A 24,788-nucleotide genomic window follows, 5' to 3' on the forward strand; every position below is an offset into this window, starting at 1 on the left:
ATCCCATTTCCTTCTCCAGGGAAATGCATGAATTGGTTTCAGACCCCTCCAGTGCTCAAACAATTCCATCCACCAACACCAGCTCTAACACCAAAAATACCCAGAGCAAAACATGCACTGGCACTGATTTAATGCTTCAAACTCCCCGCATTCTTCCTGCAACAAGTTTTTAATCAACACTGTGAGGGGATTTTGCCTCTTTCCATCAGCTCCCAAAGGAATTTGCAGTCAGGGTCCTGCACAGAGAGCTCTCTGCTCCTCCCACGGAGGGATTTCCACTCACTCCTCATCAGAGACACTCTGGAGGGGTTAAATGAACACAACCCCTCAGCAGAAATCTGATTTCTAACTGGAGGCAAATGCTTTGGTGGGTGGAGCTGTGAATAAAGGCTGTGATGGCATTTCTCGGGCCCGAGTATTCCAAATTTTGCAGCATTTTAAACACAATGGGTGGCACCTATTAATTCTTAATTAAGCCTGGAAATTCTTGTCTGGCAACGAATGGAAAACCCAAGCTTCCTTTGATGTACAGACCAGAGGCAAGAGACGATTTCTGCATTTTACAGCTGCACTTTGGGTGCATTTAGGTAAAAAAAAAAGATCTTCAGAGCCTCTGTTCCACCAGCAGAAAACACCACAGCTGACCCAAACCTTGAGAAATCAACACTCATGCTACAGAAAGTTCTGCACATTGTCCAAAACAATCTCTCTGCCACTCCACTGCGGGGTGTTTCTGGGAAAAACGCTGAGCTTCAAAGACTTTCAGAGCAATTATCAAATTATTCCATTAAAATAATAATAATAATAATAAAGAGTCCCTGAAAGCAGGCAGGAATGCAGCCACGAGTCTCTTGGGGGGAGGAGGGGGAGGAGGGAGAGGAGGGGGAGGAGGAGGAGGAGGAGGAGGAGGGTCACCATGATATTTTCTGAAAAATCCCTTCACCAGGATTTCTTCTCCTGGGAAGCTGAGAAGCCTCAGAGAAGAATTAAAATAATAATTATCGTGTTGCTCCTCCTGTGTTTGCTGCTTCGCAGTGTGGTCTGGAGATTGTTCATCCATCAGGTGCACGTTGGATTGTTTATCCATCAGGGGCATGATTGTTTATCCATCAGGGGCATGATTGTTTATCCATCAGGGGCACGATTGACTGGTTCCACGTTAATTGTTTTTACTTAATGACCAATCACCATCCGCTGTGAGGGACTCTGAGGAGGCAGCCACGAGTTTTTATTATTCATTCTTGTTAAACCTCCTGTCCGTATCCTTTCTTTAGTACAGTTTTAGTGTAGTGTAATATAGTCTAGTGTGATATAATATAGTGTAGAGTGATATAATATAGTGTAATATAGTATAGTGCAATAGAATATAATATAATGTAATACAATGTAATATAATATAGTATAATATAATGTAATATAGTATAATATAATGTAATATAGTATAATATAATGTAATATAGTATAATGTAATATAGTATAATGTAATATAGTATAATGTAATATAGTATAATATAGTATAATATAATATGGTATAATATGGTATAATATAGTATAATATAGTATAATATAATAATATAGTATAATATAGTATAATAATATAATTTAGTATAATAATATAATATAGTATAATATAGTATAATAATATAGTATAATATAGTAATATAATATAATATAATATAATATAGTGCAATATAAAATAGTGTGATATAATATAGTGTAGTATAATATATAGTGTAATATAATATAATATACAGTAATATAATATAATGTATATAATGCAATATAGTGTAATGTAATATAATGTAATAGAATGTAATAGAATAGAATAGAATAGAACAATATAACAGAATAGAATAGAATAGAATGTGGTATAATATGGTATGGAATAATATAATATCACATAAGATAATAATAAATCAGCCTTCTGAGAACATGGAGTCAGATTCTCATCTCTCACCGCCTGGGACCCTCACAAACACCCCAGAGTGTTCCTGTGGGAGATGTGAGGAAGATGAGGAGGGGGAGGATGCACAGGGACTCACCGTCCTCACGGCTCCAACACCCCAGAGGAGTGTTCCTGTGGGAGCGGTGAGGAAGATGAGGAGGGGGAGGATGCACAGGGACTCACCGTCCTCACAGTTCCAAAACCCCAGAGGAGCTGCTGCTCTGGGAGCTGTGAGGAAGATGCTGTGAGGAAGATGAGGAGGGGGAGGATGCACAGGGACTCACTGTCCTCACGGCTCCAACACCCCAGAGTGTTCCTGTGGGAGCGGTGAGGAAGATGAGGAGGGGGAGGATGCACAGGGACTCACCGTCCTCACAGTTCCAACACCCCAGAGGAGCTGCTGCTCTGGGAGCTGTGAGGAAGATGCTGTGAGGAAGATGAGGAGGGGGAGGATGCACAGGGACTCACTGTCCTCACGGCTCCAACACCCCAGAGTGTTCCTGTGGGAGCGGTGAGGAAGATGAGGAGGGGGAGGATGCACAGGGACTCACCGTCCTCGTGGCCCTCGCGGTTCCTGCGCCGGTGCCGCTCGCGCCGGTGGCTGAGCACGGACTCGGTGCCGGTCTCGTTGTCCAGGCCATCCCTGCTGCTGGCAGCGTTGGGGCTGTCACGGAGCACACGGGGACAGTCACTGCCTTGCTCTCCTGCCCCTGTCCCACCCGGGCAGTCCCCAGGGAGCAGGCTGGGGCAGAAGGTGCAGAACTGCTCGCAGGATGAGTGCTGGCCCCGGCTGATGGGGCACCCCAGAAACACCTCAGGGGGAAAGAGACCTCCAGAAACACCTCAGGGGGAAATGAGACCCCCAAAACCACCTCAGGGGGGAAAAGAGAACCCCAAAACCACCTCAGGGGGAAAAGAGAACCTAAAAATCTCCTGAGGAGTGAAAAATCTCCTGAGGAGTGAAAAGACAACCAAAAACCACCTCAGGGCGGGGAAAGAAAACCAAAAAAAAACCCCAAAAGAAACCAAAAACCAAAAAGAACCAAAAAACACCTGAGGAGTGAAAAGAAAACCTAAAAAACACCTCAGGGTGAAAAGAGTACCCCAAAACACGTCAGGGGTGAAAAGACAACCCAAAAACCATCTGAGGGGTGGAAAGAAAACCCTAAACCACCTGAGGGGGTGAAAAGAGAACCCCAAAAGCACCTGAGGGGTGAAAAGAGAACCTCAAAGCACCTGAAGGGTGCAAAGAGAACCCCAAAAGCATCTGAAGGGGGAAAAGAGAACCCCAAAAAAGCATCTGAGGGGTGCAAAGAGAACCCCAAACCACCTGAGGGGTGAAGACATTTGCACATTTCAGAGCTCCTGCCCACCCCTCTCTCTGAGCACGGATGCCGCGTGCCGACGTGCCCACCACAGCCACGAGGAAACGGAGGTTGGAAAATTGAGGAAAGCATCTGGGAACGCGTTTTAATCCCTACCAAAGGCCAGGGGGCATTTCAGCGCTGCCACGCGGATATTTTTACACTTCTTGGTGAAGTGGCAAAGGGGAGAGGTGACAGAAGAATGGCTCAGGTCACTCTTGGCCACCCCAGCAGCACCATCTGCTGACTCCTGCTCAGGATCCCCAGCCCTGAACCCAAACCTGCCTCCAAAACGGGATTAAAACCACTGCAGTTCTACTGCAGCTCAGAAAATAGAAAGAAAGGAAAAGGGGAGGAGGAGAGGGAGAGCAGGAAGGGGATTTATTTGGGAATGGAGGAGAGCAGGAAGGGGATTTATTTGGGAATGGAGGAGAGCAGGAAGGGGATTTATTTGGGAATGGAGGAGAGCAGGAAGGGGATTTATTTGGGAATGGAGGAGAGCAGGAAGGGGATTTATTTGGGAATGGAGGAGAGCAGGAAGGGGATTTATTTGGGAAAGGAGGAGGGCAGGAAGGGGATTTATTTGGGAATGGAGGAGAGCAGGTAGGGGATTTATTTGGGAATGGAAGAGAGCAGGAATGGGGATTTATTTGGGAAAGGAGGAAAAGGAGAGCAGGAAGGGGATTTATTTGGGAATGGAGGAAAAGGAGAGCGGGAATGGGGATTTATTTGGGAATGGAGGAGAGCAGGTAGGGGATTTATTTGGGAAATGAGGAAAAGGAGAGCAGGAAGGGGATTTATTTGGGAAATGAGGAGAGCAGGAAGGGGATTTATTTGGAAATGGAGGAGAGCAGGAAGGGGATTTATTTGGGAATGGAGGAGAGCAGGAATGGGGATTTATTTGGGAATGGAGGAAAAGGAGAGCAGGAATGGGGATTTATTTGGGAATGGAGGAGAGCAGGAAGGGGATTTATTTGGGAAATGAGGAAAAGGAGAGCAGGAAGGGGATTTATTTGGGAATGGAGGAAAAGGAGAGCAGGTAGGGGATTTATTTGGGAATGGAGGAGAGCAGGAAGGGGATTTATTTGAACAGAAAACGCAACCTGAGCAATGTCCTTGAGCCCTGAGAGCCTTCCCTCATTTTCTCTGCAATATTTGGAATATTCTGGAAGAAGCAGTGGGACCAGCAGGGCATTGGACCCACAAACCCCGTGCCTAATTACAGCTAATTATTCTTTTACACAAAGCTGGAGCTTGCAGCTGCTGCAGGCAGGTTCAGGGCAGCAGAGACAAAAGGCTGGTTTTATTTTCTGGCCAGATCAGAACACAGGAGGGCAGCACAGCCCTTGCAAGGCACTGCTGGGATTTCCCAGCATTTCTTGACCCCTCTAAAAGGTTTTTTAAAAAAAACCAAAAAACTAAAAGGTTTTTTTTTTAAAGACTTGTAACACTGAGAGCTCTTCCAGGCAATATCCATCCCAAAACAAAAGGAAAAAAGGCAAATCCAGGCCATATTTCCTTCTCCAAACCCAGCCTAGGAGCACAAGGCCCTGCTTTAAATCCTGCTGGTGGAAGGAGGGATTTTTTCCTGGTGGAAATTCCCTGGCAAATGCAGATATCCTAAGGATCAGGAAGAGGAAATGACAATATCAAAGCAGATATTCCCAGCCTGGCCACCCACAGCTGGAGCTGGCAGCCTCAGCATGGACATGGAACAGGAATTATTATTCCTTGTGGAAATTCTCCCTGCTGCCAGCAGCCTTCAGCTGGCTCTGCAGCCCCCTAATTACACAGAACACACTAATCACTTGTCAGGCACACACTGCAAAAAGCATTCTGGGCTCCCTCCCTACTTAACTCATCCACAGCAGGCTGGAAAAGGAGATATTTTGGGTAAATATTTCACTTTTAACAATGACAAGGGGTTTTCATTCCCATCCCCTTTTAATTCCTCAATATTTGATTTTTAGAACCACAACAAAAACAGCTGGCTTGGAGCAGGAAGGGAAATGAGGGTGACAAAGAGATGGGAATGAGAATTTGATAAATCAGTGGGAATTACTGGAATGATGGGGGCCAGGAAAATGAGATATTTTGGGTAAATATTTCACTTTTAACAATGACAGCGGGTTTTCATTCCCATCCCCTTTTAATTCCTCAATATTTGATTTTTATAACCACAACAAAAACAGCTGGCTTGGAGCAGGAAGGGAAATGAGGGTGACAAAGAGATGGGAATGAGAATTTGATAAATCAGTGGGAATTACTGGAATGATGGGGGCCAGGAAAATGAGATATTTTGGATAAATATTTCACTCTATCAATGACAGGGGTTTTTCAGTCCCATCCCCTTTTAATTCCTCGATATTTGATTTTTATAACCACAACAAAAACAGCTGGCTTGGAGCAGGAAGGGAAATGAGGGTGACAAAGAGATGGGAATAAATCAATAATAAATCAATGGGAATCTGGGCTTGCTGGAATGATGGGGGCCAGGAAAATGAGATATTTTGGATAACTATATTGGATAAATATTCACTCTAACAATGACAAGGGTTTTTCAGTCCCATCCCCCTTTTAATTCCTCAATATTTGATTTTTATAACCACAACAAAAACAGCTGGCTTGGAGCAGGAAGGGAAATGAGGGTGACAAATAGATGGGAATAAATCAGTAATAAATCAATGGGAATTTGGGCTTGCTGGAATGATGGGGGCCAGGAAAATGAGATATTTTGGATAAATATTTCACTCTAACAATGACAGGGGCTTCTCATTCCCAACCCCCTTTTAATTCCTCACTACTTGATTATTATAAAAATCAAACAGCTGGCTTGGAGCAGGAAGGGAAATGAGGGTGACAAAGAGATGGGAATGAGAATTTGATAAATCAGTGGGAATTACTGGAATGATGGGGGCCAGGAAAATGAGATATTTTGGATAAATATTTCACTCTACCAATGAAAGAGTTTTTCAGTCCCATCCCCTTTTTAATTCCTCAATATTTGATTTTTAGAACCATAACAACAACAGCTGGCTTGGAGCAGGAAGGGAAATGAGGGTGAGAAATAGATGGGAATGAGAATTTGCTAAATCAGTGGGAATTGCTGCAATGATGGGAAAATGAGGTATTTTGGATAAATATTCACTCTACCAATGACAGGGCTTTTTCAGTCCCACCCCCCTTATAATTCTTCAATATTTGATTTTTTAAAGCACAATAAAAACAGCTGGCTTGGAGCAGGAAGGGAAATGAGGGTGAGAAATAGATGGGAATGAGAATTTGCTAAATCAGTGGGATAAATGAGAATCTGATGAATAACTTGGGCCTTACTGGAACGAGGGGGGCCGGGAGTCTCCGATGCCTCCTGTCCTCTCCAGGGCTGGGGGGAGCTCCACGTGGCTCTCGGTGCACTGGGAGCCCGTGTCAGAGTGGGAGCTCTCAGCCAGGACCAGCTGCCAACAGGAAAAAAAAACAGAATTACACAAAATGACATCCTCAAAACCCCACCGGCTGCTCCGAGTGTTCAGATCCTCCAAGGGATCCGAGGGGAAGTGCAGGGATCCCGGCCAAAGCTGCAGAAAATCAGGTTAAATTCAGGCTCCAGGGGAAAACATCAGCACCTGGATGGCACAGGAGTCCTGCAAGCACCAGGAACTCTCCTGTGGAGTGCCCGGGAATTATCCCAAACCCCAGTCCTGGACAAGGCAGGATGGCAATAATAATATTATCAGTATTCCCAGAGTGGAAAAATGGAACCCAGGATGGAAAAATGGAATTGAAGCTGCTGCAAGGATCCAGCTCCTCATTCCAAACACCAAGACCCTGCACACAGCATTCCCCATCTTTGGGAATTATCCCAAATCCCAGTCCTGGACAAGGCAGGATGGCAATATTAATAATATCAATATTCCCAGGATGGATAAATGGAATTAAAGATGCTGCAAGGATCCAGCTCCTCATTCCAAACACCAAGAACCTGCACACAGCATTCCCCATCCTTAGGAATCATCCCAAATCCCAGTCCTGGACAAGGCAGGATGGCAATATTAATAATATCAATATTCCCAGTTATTACCAAGGACTCTCCTGGATAATGGATCACAGGCAGAGCACCCAGCAGTCAGAATCCCCACGGAAAAATGGAATTAAAGATGCTGCAAGGATCCAGCTCCTCATTCCAAACACCAAGGGCCTGCACACAGCATTCCCCACCCTTGGGAATTATCCCAAATGCCAGTCCTGGACAAGGCAGGATGGCAATAATAATAATAATAATATCAATATTCCCAGAAAGGAAAAAATGGAACCCAGGATGGAAAAATGGAATTAAAGATGCTGCAAGGATCCAGCTCCTCATTCCAAACACCAAGAACCCGTATGGAGTGAAGTGCTTGGGAATTATCCCAAACCCCTGTCCTGGGCAAGGCAGGATGGCAATATTAATAATAATATCAATATTCCCAGAGTGGAAAAATGGAATTAAAGATGCTGCAAGGATCCAGCTCCTCATTCCAAACGCCAAGAACCTGCACACAGCATTCCCCATGCTTGGGAATCATCCCAAATCCCAGTCCTGGACAACTCTAACTCAATAAATCCTCAATTAATGATACAGATTAATACCCTTCACTAAGAAGCCTTAGGTTCCCATTATTTTTAGCTGTGGAAGTAGCTAAAAATGATATTTTAAAATGAATTTAAATTTAAAATGAAAATTGTAAATAATAATTTTAGCTGCGGAAGAAGCGAAAATAATATTTTAAATTAATTTCGGTTTTAAATTTTAATTAAATTTAAATTTAAATTTTTTAAATAACATTTTTAGCTGTGGAAGAAGCAGAGCAGGAGAGATTCCAACTTTTCTTTATTTATTAAGGACTAATTCTAATATAATGATCAAGAAGGGGATGGAGAGGAGGGACGTGGCATTGAGGATTCAGGGAATTACTCCTAGGAGCAAAACCCATAAATATGAGGAGGAAAACACACACAGGCTGTCAAAAAGGAACTGCCTGGAGATAAAGCAGCTCCCAGCAGCACAGGGAGCCAGCTGCATTCCTCCAACTCTTATCAGCAAAGCAGGAGCAAGAGAGGAAGCACTGAAAGGAAAAATAACACCATCACATTTTATAATTTGATAATTAAAGCCGCTTTCTTCCAGTGGGGAGGTTCAAGGGAGGCACTGAGGAACCCCCACGAGGAACAGCAGCAGCTCCTGGGGCTCCTCTGAGCTCAGGGAGAGCTGAGGGATTGATCCGGGTGATGCCTCAGGTTTGGCTTTTCTGCTTTCCACATTCTGTGCTGCTTCAGTGGGTGGCTCTGGGCTCACAGCAGGGGATGCTGAGCTCTCTGCACAGAGCAGGGACACAAAACAATTCCTGCTCCAGCTGGGCACCAAGGACAAATGATCCAAAGCTCAGCCCAGGAGCACAAACACCGTGGGCTGCACAGAGACAAACAAGCAGGGTGGGACTGCACGGGCTGGAGCTGGACTGGGACAATTCACTCCAAGATGCAAACGGAGCAGAACTTCTCATTTTGTGACCAATCATCCATTTTTTGGGGCCGTTTTGGCTCCTCTTGGGTGCAGCCCTGGCTGGGCTCTTGTGCTGCCCAAGGTGGATCCATGGAGGAGATCCTTTAATAAATCCCTGCTTTATTCTTTAGCTCTGCTCCAGCTCAGCCTTCCCAAGGATCCCAGTGATTAAAGAAATACCCAAAAGAGCCATTTCTGTTTTTGACAGCAACTTCCCAACAGCCCCATTCATCTCTGAGCTGAAAGTTCATTATTTCCCATCAAGTCCCAGGCAGCTCAAACCCCAAGTCAAAGCTGCAGAGCTGTGCCCCATCATCCACACAAGGCTGCTCCCCGAGGAGCAAGTGCAGAAAAGATTCCATGCTCCACCAGGAATTCCCTCAAAGGCACCAGGACTCCCCATCTCCCCAAAAACCTCCTCAGGAAAAGGATATTTCTGTGAGCAAGGAGAAATTGTCCATGCTGAGATGAGGCTTGGGATGAGGGAGGGTTTCTATGAGGTGTGAAGAGACTGGCCCTGAAATCAGCTCATTTCATACCAGACTCTGCTCCTGGGGGTTTTTATTCCCTGCCTCAGCCCTGAGCGTTTTTATTTTTCACTTCCCAGCCCCGAAGCTGCTGCGCTGCCCTTGTCAAACGGTTCTGCCCCACCACGGAGTTCATCAGAATTGCAAATGCAGGCTGGGAAAAGCTGATGCACAAACAGGACAAGAATTATCTGCTGGCACCCAGATAATGGGGAGGAAAAAGCAGGGAAAAGCTCACAGAAAGCAGTGACATCACTGCCAGCCAATGGGGAGCTGCACATTCCCAGCAGCCGGGCAAGGAATTGTTCCCAGATGTTGCAAATCCTTCCTAAAAGACAGAGATAACAGAGCTGGCAGCAGCCACAAACCAATTCCTGCCACACTCCCAGCTGCCATCATTCCACTTTCTCCCGAGAGAAGGGAAAAACATTTTTATTTATTGCAAAAAAATATTTTCTTCCACTTCTTTTTTTTTCAAATTGCCCAGTTAAGGCCCAAAAATAAAAAGGTAAAAGGCAAAACTGCATTAAGAATTTTGTTCAGGTAAGGAGTCCCAGAAAACTCCAAATAAATGATTCCCAGGGAAAAATGATATTCTGTGCTGTATGTAGAAAAACAGGATAAATATCAGCTATTTCTGGCAGAAGATGTGTTTGTGTAAATGCATTTACTGTAATTAATTAACAATTCTGACACACAATTAATGATAGCCTCTGTATTGCCAAAAAACCTAAAGGTCAACCACTTGAAAAGGAAAAAAAATTATTTTTAAAGGATTTAAAAGGATTCCTTGCAAAGGAATCCTGGAAGGAGCAGCTCTGTCCCAGATTATTTCATGCTTAAAAAAATACCACCACAACAAAAACAACAGCAAAAAGAACCAAAAACACACAAGAAGAAAAACAAACCCAGCTGGAATCAAAAGGAGGAGATCTGAGATGCAGAGGAGGAAAACAAGCAGGACACAGGAGGGCCGGGGAGGAAGTTGAAATAGCTAATTAGCAGCAGGGATTTTAATTCACCACTAATCCAGACCTGCAGATCCTCCCTGGAATATCCTCCCCTATGGAAATCAGTCCTGCAGATGACACCGAGATCAAAGTTGGCACCTCTGACAAACAGAAGGATTCGAATGGGATTAAAAAAGATGAAAATCTCACATTTGCCCACGTCAGCCCTGGTGCAAACTTCAAAGTAGCCACGGGCTCATCAGGAGGGAGATGGGGGGAGAGGAGGCTCAGCTGTGCTGTGTACATTGAATTTTCCCATTTTTACACCTGTGCTGGGGCTGGGAACACGCTGCAGCCATCTCCAAGAGCACAGCAATGCCAGGCTGGGAAACACGCTGCAGCCATCCCCAGCAGCACAGCAAGAATGCCAGCTGGGAAACACGCTGCAGCCATCCCCTGCAGCACATCCATCCTCAGGGATGGGCTGTGCAAGAATCCCAGCTGGGAAACACGCTGCAGCCATCTCCAGGAGCACAGCAAGAATGCCAGCTGGGAAACACGCTGCAGCCATCCCCTGCAGCACAGCAATCCTCAGGGATGGGCTGTGCAAGAATCCCAGCTGGGAAACACGCTGCAGCCACCTCCAGGAGCACAGCAATCCTCACCTATGGGCTGTGCAAGAATCCCAGCTGGGAAACACGCTGCAGCCATCTCCAGGAGCACAGCAATGCCAGGCTGGGAAACACGCTGCAGCATCTCCTGCAGCACAGCAATGCCAGGCTGGGAAACACGCTGCAGCATCTCCTGCAGCACAGCAATCCCAGCTGAGAAACACGCTGCAGCATCTCCTGCAGCACAGCAATCCCAGCTGAGAAACACGCTGCAGCATCTCCTGCAGCACAGCAAGAATGCCAGCTGGGAAACACGCTGCAGCATCTCCTGCAGCACAGCAATCCCCAGGGATGGGCTGTACAGGAATCCCAGCTGGGAAACACGCTGCAGCCATTCCCTGCAGCACAGCAATCCCAGCTGGGAAACACGCTGCAGCATCTCCTGCAGCACAGCAATCCCAGCTGAGAAACACGCTGCAGCATCTCCTGCAGCACAGCAATCCCAGCTGGGAAACACGCTGCAGCATCTCCTGCAGCACAGCAATCCCAGCTGGGAAACACGCTGCAGCATCTCCTGCAGCACAGCAATCCCAGCTGGGAAACACGCTGCAGCATCTCCTGCAGCACAGCAATCCCAGCTGGGAAACACGCTGCAGCATCTCCTGCAGCACAGCAAGAATGCCAGCTGGGAAACACGCTGCAGCATCTCCTGCAGCACAGCAATCCCAGCTGGGAAACACGCTGCAGCATCTCCTGCAGCACAGCAATCCCAGCTGGGAAACACGCTGCAGCATCTCCTGCAGCACAGCAAGAATGCCAGCTGGGAAACACGCTGCAGCATCTCCTGCAGCACAGCAATCCTCAGGAATGGGCTGTGCAAGAATGCCAGCTGGGAAACACGCTGCAGCATCTCCTGCAGCACAGCAATCCCAGCTGGGAAACACCCTGCAGCATCTCCTGCAGCACAGCAATCCTCAGGAATGGGCTGTGCAAGAATGCCAGCTGGGAAACACGCTGCAGCCATCCCCTGCAGCACAGCAAGAATGCCAGGCTGGGAAACACGCTGCAGCATCTCCTGCAGCACAGCAATCCCAGCTGGGAAACACGCTGCAGCATCTCCTGCAGCACAGCAATCCTCAGGAATGGGCTGTGCAAGAATCCCAGCTGGGAAACACGCTGCAGCCAGCTCCAGGAGCACAGCAATCTCAGCTGGGAAACACGCTGCAGCCAGCTCCAGGAGCACAGCAATCCTCAGGAATGGGCTGTGCAAGAATGCCAGGCTGGGAAACACGCTGCAGCCATCTCCTGCAGCACAGCAATCCCAGCTGGGAAACACACTGCAGCCATCTCCTGCAGCACAGCAATCCCAGCTGGGAAACACACTGCAGCCATCTCCTGCAGCACAGCAATCCCAGCTGGGAAACACACTGCAGCCATCTCCTGCAGCACAGCAATGCCAGGCTGGGAAACACGTTGCAGCCAGCTCCAGGAGCACAGCAATCCTCAGAGATGGGCTGTACAGGAATCCCAGCTGGGAAACACGCTGCAGCATCTCCTGCAGCACAGCAATCCCAGCTGGGAAACACGCTGCAGCATCTCCTGCAGCACAGCAATCCTCAGGAATGGGCTGTGCAAGAATCCCAGCTGGGAAACACGCTGCAGCATCTCCTGAGGCACAGCAATCTCAGCTGGGAAACACCCTGCAGCATCTCCAGCAGCACAGCAGGAGAAATGTGGGAGCAGGCTGAAGGGTGGGAAGGCAGGGAAAAAAAAAAACAAGTTTTGAAGGAATAAATCCAACCCTACTTCCTCCAATCTGTGCTGGCCCTGCAGGACCGGGTGGGTTCATCATCCATCCTGAGCAGCACAGAAAAATTCAGGCCAGCACACAAAAAATGCTCCATTAAAGAAAATAATGATATTGTATGTGTAATAATTTAAAATAATTATTATTAATTAATATTAACCCCCAAATAATTAATAAATCCCTATTTATTAACTCTGTCCAGCCTCTGTTCTAGCTCAGCCTCGAAGGGATTCTGGTGGCCACCAAGGGACACAAGGCAGCACTGCTGCTCCCAGGCCACGGCAGCACAAACCCCAGCTCCATTTCCTCCCCCGCTCTCTCTGCAGCTTTTGGGACTCTCTTTTCTTCTTTTCTGCTCGTTAATCACACATGAAATCCCTTTTTGTCCCATCCCCTCCTCCGGCCCCGCTGCGATCCCTGGGTTGGAGACAAAAGCAGCAGCAGAGCTCAGGGGCATCCTGAGAGCAGCAAACTCAGCAGCTCTGAGCCCTGCAGCCAAACCAAACCAAACCCAAACCAACCCAAACCAAACCAAAATCAAACCAAACCCAAACCAAACCAACCCAAATCAAACCAAACCAAACCCAAACCCAAACCCAAACCAAGCCAAAACCAAACCAAACCAAACTAAACCCAAACCAAACCCAAACCAAAATCAAACCAAACCCAACCCAACCCAAACCAAAATCAAACCAAACCCAAACAAAATCAAACCAAACCCAAACCAAGCCAAAACCAAACAAATCAAACCAAACCCAACCCAACCCAAACCAAAATCAAACCAAACCCAAACCAAACCAAAATCAAACCAAACCCAAACCAAACCAACCCAAATCAAACCAAACCAAACCCAAACCCAAACCAAGCCAAAACCAAACCAAGCCAAACTAAACCCAAGCCAAACCCAAACCAAAATCAAACCAAACCCAACCCAACCCAAACCAAAATCAAACCAAACCCAAACCAATCCCAACCCAAATCAAACCCAAAATCAAACCCCCCAGAGCACCCAGGGGACACCAGGATGTCCCTCCTGCAGCAGCAATCCCCATCCCTCATCCCGTTCCCACATAAAAATAGATAAAACTTCATTAAGAAAGGAAGAAATTGGGAAATTAGGAAATTGGTGCTGTCTGCAGGTGGATCCTCAGCTCCCAAACATTCTCTGTATCAGTTTGATTCTCTAAGGCCAATGGTTTTATTCCTTTGAATGAAATCATTCCAATTTGCTCAGCCAGGGAATCTTTCTCCTGGAGACAAGTGGTGCTCGTTCCTCTCCCTGAGCACTGCCCAGCTTTAGACTGGACCTGGATCAGAAATGCAGCTTTAAATCAAAATAACTCTGCTTTCAAACACTCCTCCAGGCCCCGACCAAGGCATTCTGCTCCTGCTGGGTGGAAATGCATGGCTGAGCTCCTGGAAAAGTCACGTTGGTTACCAGTCACCTGCTGCTGCTGGGGCAAAAGGCTGGAGCACAAAGGTAAGAAAAAACAGGCAGGGACGCCCTCAAAAAAAAGTAAATGGTAACTTTTCCTTCTGAACACAATCCCAGGAACAAACAGCTACTTTTGGACAGCCCAGACCTGAAAATCCCAATTTTTAAGACCTGAATTAATACAAAAATCTACCGAGTGCTTAATACACATTTGGGGGTGTGTGGGAGGAGCGATTTTAAACTCAGCTTTACAAAGCCACGTGTTTCCCTGTCGGGACTACCCAGCTGCCAGAATCTGAGTGCTCTAAAATGAAAAGCAATCAAGAGAGCAGGAGAAGTGGCTGGCTCTGTGTGATCCAGCTGAGCTCAGAGCTCAGAACCAGCCCCAGAGCAGCACCTGCAGCTGCTGGGAGCCCAGCAGGGGCTGTGCCTGCAGATCCACAAGGGATTTTTGGTTAAGGAGCGTGTCCCAGTCAAAGGCAGGTGTGACAAACACACTGCACTGCTCCTCGTATGCAGGAAGCAGCGTGCCATCAATCCCCTGTTTGGTTTTTTGGGTGATTTCCGTGTGATCCTGCCGACAAGAAGCCAGGCTGGGAAAGGGCAAACGGCTCAGCAGGCAGCAAATGTCCTTACCCTGCAAAACTGCAATGGCTGGGAGGCTCAAATATTGTAAGGGATAAAAGGGTTCAAATGTTGAAATAGTTTAAATATTGGAAAATATTGGAAAATAATATTGGAAAATATTGGAAAATAATATTGGAAAATATTGGAAAATAATATTGGAAAATATTGGAAAATATTGGAAAATATTGGAAGATAATATTGGAAAATATTGGAAAATAATATTGGAAAATATTGGAAGATAATATTGGAAAATAATATTGGAAGATAATATTGGAAAATAATATTGGAAGATAATATTGGAAAATAATATTGGAAAATATTGGAAAATTAAGGATATTAAGGATATTAAGGATATTTAAAAATTAACATATTATATTTAAAATATTGAAAATATTAAATATATTAAAATATTAAAAATATTAAAATAGTAAAATATTAAGAAATTAAAAATATTAAAATATTTAAAAATATTTAAAGTATTGAGAACATTAAAATATTAAAATATTAAAAATGCTGAAAATATTGAAAATATTTTAAAAGTTGTCAGAAATGTGAGCAAGATCTTGAGCTCCTACAAGCAGCACAGGAGCGGAGAGAAGCTGCTCATTCCACCTGAGAATTCCACTTTTGCTCCAGCTGTGCAGTTGGAGAAAACTCCTATAAACCTGCTTTACCACTGTTTCCTTGTGTACCTTCATCCCAGCAAAAACAGGGTGGAAAAATCAGCTTGCAGCACCCAACAGCAGAGATTTCCACCAAAACCCAACGTACCCAGGACACCACTCTTCCGTTGAAGCAAGGGAGCTTTGCATTGTCATCCGAGATCTCTTCCTTCACCACCCTGGAAAACAAACAAAAAAAAAACAACAGAAGGAAGAAAATCAGGAATTTGAAATCACGTCAGATCAGAATGGTTTTTTAAAATTGCCCAGGAAAAATACAGGTTTTTTTTCATTGAAATGTTGGTGTCAGCAGGTGTTCTGTGTTTAGAGAATGTGGGACTGTGAGAGGAGAGGAAACAAATCAAAATAAAGGGAAGAACAGAAACTTTCCAGACAGCCACCCCAAAGTGGAAGGCACTGAAATAATTCCATAAACTTCCCTTTTTGGACTCTCCCCGAGCCTTGAAAGGTCTGATGGGGACTAAAATCCCCCCTGTGCTCTGTGCTGTGTCAGAAATCACACATCTATACCACAACCAGATCTCTGGCCTCAAATTCACTGCAGAACAGGGCCAGGTTTGCCGACCTGAAGCCTGAAATCTCATCAAAACGCGCCGATCCACGAGCACATTTCCCTTTATTTATGTTTTTTGTCTTGTTGCTGGGTGAAGAAAAACCACACTAACCACACAGCAGCTCCCTGGGATAGAACAGCGGCGTGCTGAGGAGGCAGAAAAGAATAAACGGAGATTCTTTTGGAAAAAATAAAAATAAATAACTCCACCACTAACGCCTGCATTCCCACACATTTTAAGGAATGAGCACCTTCTTTTTTTTTTTCTCCACATTTATTTGCATTGTTAATGGCAGTATTAGGCAATATTCAATATTAGGCAATCTTCACCTCTTTTTTTTTTTTTTTTTCTATTATTGGAAAGAAAAACACTGTAAAATATTCACTTCATTCCTAAACCATCTGTCCTCCCTTCATCTTTTGGCAGCAGCAATCGGATCACACGATTCCATTCTCGCTTTTTAATCACTTATCCCCAGACTCCAAGGGGCAAACTCCACCAAAAGCAGAAAACTCGGGGCTTGAAAAGCCTCTGACAATTCAAGAGAAGCTCTCAGACCTGTAATTCTGGAGCTGCAAACCCAGGATTTCAACACCCTGCTGGATCTCAGTGGATGGACTGGAATCTTTAGTGTGCCACGGGAGCAGTCACCCAGCAGAGCTGCAGCTGCTGCAGCAGCAGAGGAAGGCGCTGCAGGGATTTCATCTGCAGCTGCGGGAAGGGACACCCGGGGCATCCCAGAAACCCCAGGGGAGAGTTTCTGCACCCAGCTAAAGTCATACGCGGAATTTCTGCTCCCAGTAAATAGCATATGCAGAATTTCTGCACCCAGAAAAAACCATATACAGAATTTCTGCACCCAGAAATAACCATATGCAGAATTTCTGCTCCCAGTAAATATCACATGCAGAATTTCTGCTCCCAGAAAAAAACATACACGTAATTTCTGCTCCCAGTAAATATCATATATGGAATTTCTGCACCCAGAAAAAAACCATATGCAGAATTTCTGCACCCAGAAAAAAACACATACAGAATTTCTGCACCCAGAAAAAAACCATATACAGAATTTATGCACCCAGTAAATAGCATATGCAGAATTTCTGCACCCAGAAAAAAACCATATACAGAATTTCTGCACCCAGAAAAAACCACATACAGAATTTCTGCACCCAGAAAAAAACCATATACAGAATTTCTGCTCCCAGAAAAAGTCATACACGGAATTTCTGCTCCCAGTAAATATCAGAAACAGAATTTCTGCACCCAGAAAAAAACCATATACAGAATTTCTGCATCCAGTAAATAGCATATGCAGAATTTCTGCACCCAGAAAAAAACCATATACAGAATTTCTGCACCCAGAAAAAAAACATATACAGAATTTCTGCACCCAGAAAAAAACCACATACAGAATTTCTGCTCCCAGTAAATACCATATACAGAATTTCTGCTCCCAGAAAAAAACCATATACAGAATTTCTGCTCCCAGTAAATAGCATATGCAGAATTTCTGCACCCAGAAAAAAACCATATACAGAATTTCTGCTCCCAGTAAATATCACATGCAGAATTTCTGCACCCAGAAAAAAACACATACAGAATTTCTGCACCCAGAAAAAAACCATATACAGAATTTCTGCTCCCAGAAAAAGTCATACACGGAATTTCTGCTCCCAGTAAATATCAGAAACAGAATTTCTGCTCCCAGAAAAAAAACATACACAGAATTTCTGCACCCAGTAAATAGCATATGCAGAATTTCTGCACCCAGAAAAAAACCATATGCAGAATTTCTGCTCCCAGAAAAAACCATATACAGAATTTCTGCTCCCAGTAAATATCATATGGAGAATTTCTGCACCCAGTATACTAATAGTATATTATATATATTATATATATATATACACAGACTATTTTATACTATATACTAATATTATATATATACATTATTTTATACCATTATATACTATATTATACTATTATACCAGTATATTCTATGTTATACTATACTAAAGAATACAGAAAGGATGTTTAGAGAATGCTAAAAAGCTAATAATGAAATATATGAATGATGAAATAGATGAAATATATGAAATAGATGAATAATAAAAACTCGTGGCTCTCTCCAGAGTCCTGACACAGCTTGGCCCCAAGTGGCCAAAGAGTGGAAACAACTCCCAGCAGAACCCAATAAACTGTGGGTGAACAATCCCCAAACACATTCCACATGAGCACAGCACAGGAGAAACAAATGAAATAATGATTGTTTTCCTTTTCTCTGAGGCTCCTCAGCTTCCCAGGACACAAATCCTGGGAGAAGGGATTTTTCCAGACAATGTGAATGCCACACAGCGCCAGGAACGTCCAGGATGCAGCAGCCACTCGAGGGAAAAATAGCTAAAAATGGTACAAATCCTGATTTGGAGTAAAGAGGCTCCTGTCCACCCCCAGCAAGGAGGGAGAAGGTGAAAAGGAGGGATTGGAGTGGGTGGCACTGGTGAGGTCACACCCTGAGCGCTGCTGGCCTCGTCCTGAGGTGAAGAATATTCCAGCCCAAAACAGCATGGCGAGGAAAAAAAGGTGATTTCTCCCAGAGACCTCTTCCTGAGGTGAAGAATATTCCAACTCAAGCCAGTAAAAGAAGAAAAAAAGGTGATTTCTCTCAGAAAGCTCTTCCTGAGGTGAAGAATATTGGCATTGGATGTGGTCCACCCTGGAGATAAACCACCAGAGCTCTCAAGCTGATTGCTAATGGACTCACTGTTTGAAAATAAGACCAAAGAGCATCTGATAGCAAGGCCCAGAAAAGGAGATGTTTATCCCCTTTCAGAAAAAGGGGGTTTTATTTCCCAGGTCACGTCCTGCCTGTTGGCAGCCCTGTGCTCAGAGCACACACAGCCTGCTGTTTAACTGGGGCTGGGGACAGCAAACAAACACCTGGCCACAAAGTTTGGACACAAGTGACATTTCCAGGTCCCAGCAGCTCGGCCTGCCCTGCTTCCACCTCTATATCTGCCCCTCAGAAAGGGAGAGCACAGCATATCAATTATTCAGAGATTTTTCTCCAATATTCAATATTCTTCACAGAGTTGTGACATCTCTCTCCTTGCTGCACTCCAGAAAAATCTCCATGCACAAAACATCTTTTGATTCGTCCCTCAAATGCATCTACCAGGTGGAAGGAAGGTAAAAGAACAGAGAGAACAGCAAACAAACACCTGGCCACAAAGTTTGGACAAAGGTCTGCCTGCCCTGCTCCCACCTCCACATCTGCCCCTGGGAAAGGGAGAGCACAGCACCCCAATAATTCAGAGATTTTTCTTCAATATTCTTCACAGACTTTTAGCATCTCCCTCTTTACTCCAGAAAAATCTCCATGCACAAAACATCTTTGAATTCGTCCCTCAAATGCATCTACCAGGTGGAAGAACACAGAGAGCAGCAAACAAACACCTGGCCACAAAGTTTGGACACAAGTGACATTTCCAGGTCCCAGCAGCTCTGCCTGCCCTGCTCCCACCTCCATATCTGCCCCTCGGAAAGGGAGAGCACAGCATATCAATTATTCAGAGATTTTTCTCCAATATTCACAGACAATATTCAATATTCTTCACAGACTCGTGACATCTCTCTCCTTGCTGCACTCCAGAAAAATCTCCATGCACAAAACATCTTTGAATTCGTCCCTCAAATGCATCTACCAGGTGGAAGAACACAGAAAGAACAGCAAACAAACACCTGGCCACAAAGTTTGAACAAAGGTCTGCCTGCCCTGCTCCCACCTCCACATCTGCCCCTGGGAAAGGGAGAGCACAGCACCCCAATAATTCAGAGATTTTTCCAAACACCTGGCCACAAAGTTTGAACAAAAGTGACATTTCCAGGTCCCAGCAGCTCTGCCTGCCCTGCTCCCACCTCCACAGGTTTGTCCCTTGGAAAAGGAGAGCACAGCACCCCAATAATTCAGAGATTTTTCTCCAATATTCACATAAAATATTCAATATTTAATATTCTTCATAGACTTGTAACATCTCCCTCTTTACCAGAGAAAAATCTCCATGCACAAAACATCTTTGAATTCGTCCCTCAAACGCATCTATCAGGTGGAAGGGATTTAAAAGAACACAGCCAAGCTCACATCAGAGACAAATCATGAAAAATGCCCCACCCTTTACCCCAAACACCTGCTCCACCCCACCAGCAAAGCCCCCACATCCACGAATATCTGCAAAAATAAAAAATAAAGGGTGAGGAAATGTGGGGCAGGAGAGGAGGGAACAGCTCCACCAGCTCACATCCTCTGCTTTATTTGACTTTGAGGAGATTTCAGCACTAATTAGCAAATGAAACAATCAGTGCTGGGAGCAGCCCCTCCTTCCTCTGGCTTCCTGGAATTGTGTGTGGATCCTCTGGCTCTCCCTGCACAAGGAGGGGTTTGTGATTTCCCAAACCTCACACCTCACCTGTGCCTGGGACAGCTCACCCTCCCCGCACCCTGGATTTCTGTTTTCTTCCAGAGAGGATTTCAGCCAGAAAAGCAAGGATTGCTGAGGCTCAGCCTCCCTCTCATCCTCTGACTCCACACAAACTGGGATGCATCTGATGGCAGGTGAACCCCACAAACCTCCAACGGCTCCGATTCATCAGCACTGAGAAAATTGCTAATTAAACAAGGAGTTTGATAGTGCTGCACTCTGATTTCATCGTGCATGCCTGACAGAGAGTGCACTCTCCACAATCAGCTGGGGGATTTTGCATTCCACTAGGAAAAATGAGGCTAAAAAGGAAATTCTCCTTTTCTCCAACACCACAGGGATGGGAAGTGCAGGGCTGATTTTGCATTCCACTTGGAAAATGAGGTTAAAAAGGAAATTCTCCTTTCTTCCAACACCACAGGGATGGGAAATGCAGGGCTGATTTTGCATTCCACTTGGAAAAATCAAGTTAAAAAGGGAATTCTCCTTTCTTCCAACACCACAGAGATGGGAAGTGCAGGGCTGACTTTGCATTCCACTTGGAAAAATGAAGTCAATAATAATATTCTTCTTTCCTCCAACACCACAGAGATGGGAAGTGCAGGGTTGATTTTGCATTCCACTTGGAAAAATCAAGTTAAAAAGGAAATTCTCCTTTCTTCCAACACCACAGGGATGGGAAATGCAGGGTTGATTTTTCATTCCACTTGGAAAAATCAAGTTAAAAAGGAAATTCTCCTTTCTTCCAACATCACAGGGATGGGAAGTGCAGGGTTGATTTTGCATTCCACTTGGAAAAATGAAGTCAATAATAATATTCTTCTTTCCTCCAACACCACAGAGATGGGAAGTGCAAGGCTGATTTTTCATTTCACTTGCAAAATGAGGTTAAAAAGGGAATTCTCCTTTCCTCCAGCACCACAGAGATGGGAAGTGCAGAAATGCAGGGCCGAGACAGATTTATTCCAGGTTCATGTGCACCTCGACACAAACAGAGCATCTCAAAGTCCTTCAGCACCAGGTTAATCCCATTTTATTATGGGATCATCATCAAGGCTCTTCTTAATTGTCCTTTACTGGTGGGAAAAGGGGGGAGAAGCTTCATTCATCAAAAGGGAGAGAAGTTCATTCATTATGAGCTTGCCTGGAGATCCTCAAGAGAGAAACCAAAGGAATTCAGCTCTTGGTTCTTTTCTGAATTTTTTTTCTGATTTTTTTTCAGCAAAATAAGGAAGAGGGGAGGAGAGCAATCCCTTTGATGAGCAGAGGAACCCCAGGAGCAGAGCAGGACCTGCAGGAAATGCTCAGATCTGCTGTGCACCCTGCAGAGCTGCAGGCAGGAGCTGAGCGCAGCCCTGCACGCCAGTCGCTCCTCAAAGCCCCCCAACACGACCAATATTCTCCTTTTTTTAGGTTTTTATTCCTGAACAGCCCTGGCAGTGCTTTGCCTTTCCACACACACCCTGCCAGGTGCCAGCTCCCAAAAAAACCTGTCAGAAATGGGCAGGAACACAGTGCCCACAATGGGGACAGAAGAACATTTGGAGGGAGGGAAGCACAGAGAGCCTTCAGCCACCTTCCCAATGCAGGGAAAGGAATGAAAATAAAGCCACACGCTGAATTTATAGGGATAAACACAGGAATAAAATGGGATTTTCAGTAGAAAACCTCACTCGATCAGGGGAGCCAGGAGTTCTGCTCAGGAACACAAATCCAAAAAGAAAGTTGGGAGGGAAGGAAGCACTGAGAACTTTTAGCCACCTTCCCAATGCAGGGAAAGGAATGAAAATAAAACCACAGGCTGAATTTACAGCAATAAACACAGGAATAAAATGGGATTTTCAGCAGAAAACCTCACTCGATCAGGGGAGCCAGGAGTTCTGCTCAGGAACACAAATCCAAAAAGAACATTTGGAGGGAAGAACAGAGAACTTTTAGCCACCTTCCCAGTCCAGGGACAAGAATGAAAATAAAACCACAGGCTGAATTTATAGCAAGAAACACAGGAATAAAATGGGATTTTCAGCAGAAAACCTCCTTGCTTGGTGAGGGGAGTCAGGAGTTCTGCTCAGGAACACAAATCCAAAAAGAACATTTGGAGGGAAGCACAGAGAGCCTTCAGCCACCTTCCCAATGCAGGGACAAGAATGAAAATAAAGCCACAGGCTGAATTGACAGCAATAAACAGGAATCAAATGGGATTTTCAGCAGAAAAGCTCCTCGCTTGGTGAGGGGAGCCAGGAGTTCTGCTCAGGAACACAAATCCAAAAAGAACATTTGGAGGGAAGCACAAAGAGCCTTCAGCCACCTTTCCAATGCAGGGAAAGGAATGAAAATAAAACCACAGGCTGAATTTACAGCAATAAACGGGAATAAAATGGGATTTTCTTCCTTGTGTGGCTCTGAAAAGGGAATTTCCATGTGCAGCAATCCCATTTTGCCCTCTGCATCACACTCCAAGCACTCTGCAAGGTCCTGGCAGCCCTCAGCACTGCCACAGGGACTCCTTCCAAAAAGTTCCACGTGTTTTGAACCAACTGGTGCTTGGGCTGCCAGCCCAGCTCTGCCTCATCCTCCCATTTCAGTGCAGGGCAGCTCAGCCCCAGGCCAGAAATCCTGCCCCATTCCCTCCAAATTAAGTAGAAAATATTTTTATAAAATATTTAATATTAAAATATCACGATTTTTAAAATAAATTAAAATATTTATGACTGGCTGCCCAAGAGCAGTGGCATGCAGGGAATATTATTTACTTCTCTGCTCCTTAAGGAACAATATTTCAATAGCTGTGCCACGCTCAAGGTGTGAAAATCTCACCAAAACACAGATATTTGTGGCATTTCAATTGAGTTCTACATGAATTAATCTGGGTGACTGTAGCACTGCTAGACACAACTGTGCAGGGTGTTCCATCTCACTCCCTGCCAGCTAAAGTAGAAAAAATATTATTCCTGCAGAGAGGCCAAGGAAATGGGGGATTTTTAGAGCCCTTACAATTTCTTTTCCTCAGTTCTTCTCCTCAATTTCCTCCTCAATTTCTTTTCCTCAATTCTTCTCCTCAATTTCTTCTCAATTTCTTTTCCTCAGTTCTCCTCAATTTCTTCTCCTCAATTTCTTTTCCTCAATTCTTCTCAATTTCTTCTCCTCAATTTCTTTTCCTCAATCCTTCTCCTCAATTCTTCTTTTCAATTTCTCTTCCTCAATTCTCCTCCTCAATTTCTTCTCCTCAATTTCCTCCTCAATTTCTTTTCCTCAATTCTTCTCTTCATTTTCTCCTCCTCAATTTCTTTTCCTCAATTTCCTCCTCAATTTCTTCTCCTCAATTTCTTTTCCTCAATTCTTCTCTTCAATTTCTTTTCCTCAATTCTTCCCCTCAATTTCTTTTCCTCAATTCTTCTCTTCAATTTCTTTTCCTCAATTTCTTTTCCTCAGTTCTCCTCAATTTCTTCTCCTCAATTTCTTTCCCTCAATTCTTCTCTTCAATTTCTTCTCCTCAATTTCTTTCCCTCAATTCTTCTCTTCAATTTCTTCTCCTCAATTCTCCTCCTCAATTTCTTCTCCTCAATTCTTCTCTTCAATTTCTTTCCCTCAATTCTTCTCTTCAATTTCTTCTCCTCAATTTCTCCTCCTCAATTTCTTTTCCTCAATTCTTCTCCTCAATTTCTTTTCCTCAATTTCTTCCTCAATTTCTTTTCCTCAGTTCTTCTCTTCAATTTCTTCTCCTCAATTTCTTCTCCTCAATTCTTCTCTTCAATTTCTTCTCCTCAATTTCTCCTCCTCAATTTCTTCTCCTCAATTTCTTTTCCTCAATTTCTTCTCCTCAATTTCTTTTCCTCAATTCTTCTCTTCAATTTCTTTTCCTCAATTCTTCTCCTCAATTTCTTTTCCTCAATTTCTTCCTCAATTTCTTTTCCTCAGTTCTTCTCTTCAATTTCTTCTCCTCAATTTCTTTTCCTCAATTTCTTCTCCTCAATTTCTTCTCCTCAATTCTTCTCTTCAATTTCTTCTCCTCAATTTCTCCTCCTCAATTTCTTCTCCTCAATTTCTTCTCCTCAATTTCTTCTCCTCAATTTCCTCAGACAGGGTTTGGGGTAGAACAAGCAAAGCATTTCAGCCACACTGAGAACCTGCTGTCTTTTCTCCCAGCTCCTTCTTCCCTCCCTGTATGATTTAGTAAATTATTGATGTGCCTGGATTTCAATCTCACAGGTGTTAACGAATCCATTCCCAAGGGACACACACGGCTCTGCCAGAAAAACGAGGAAATC

General features: G+C 44.6%; 1 protein-coding gene across 3 annotated transcripts in view; it reads right to left on the reverse strand.

Moving 5' to 3' along the window:
* Positions 1-24,788, reverse strand: part of DVL1 (dishevelled segment polarity protein 1) — a 63,761-nt gene that overhangs the window by 28,690 nt on the left and 10,283 nt on the right. For all 3 annotated transcript variants that reach the window (XM_038159586.1, XM_038159585.1, XM_038159587.1), the window contains exons 2-4: positions 15,577-15,646; positions 6,643-6,764; positions 2,497-2,609 (exon numbers count right to left, since the gene is read on the reverse strand). In XM_038159586.1, the coding sequence (XP_038015514.1) occupies positions 2,497-2,609; positions 6,643-6,764; positions 15,577-15,646 (305 nt within the window). The remainder of the gene's footprint in view (positions 1-2,496; positions 2,610-6,642; positions 6,765-15,576; positions 15,647-24,788) is intronic.

Source organism: Motacilla alba, chromosome 21 (genome assembly GCF_015832195.1).
Source record: "Motacilla alba alba isolate MOTALB_02 chromosome 21, Motacilla_alba_V1.0_pri, whole genome shotgun sequence".
NCBI classification, from domain to species: domain Eukaryota; kingdom Metazoa; phylum Chordata; class Aves; order Passeriformes; family Motacillidae; genus Motacilla; species Motacilla alba.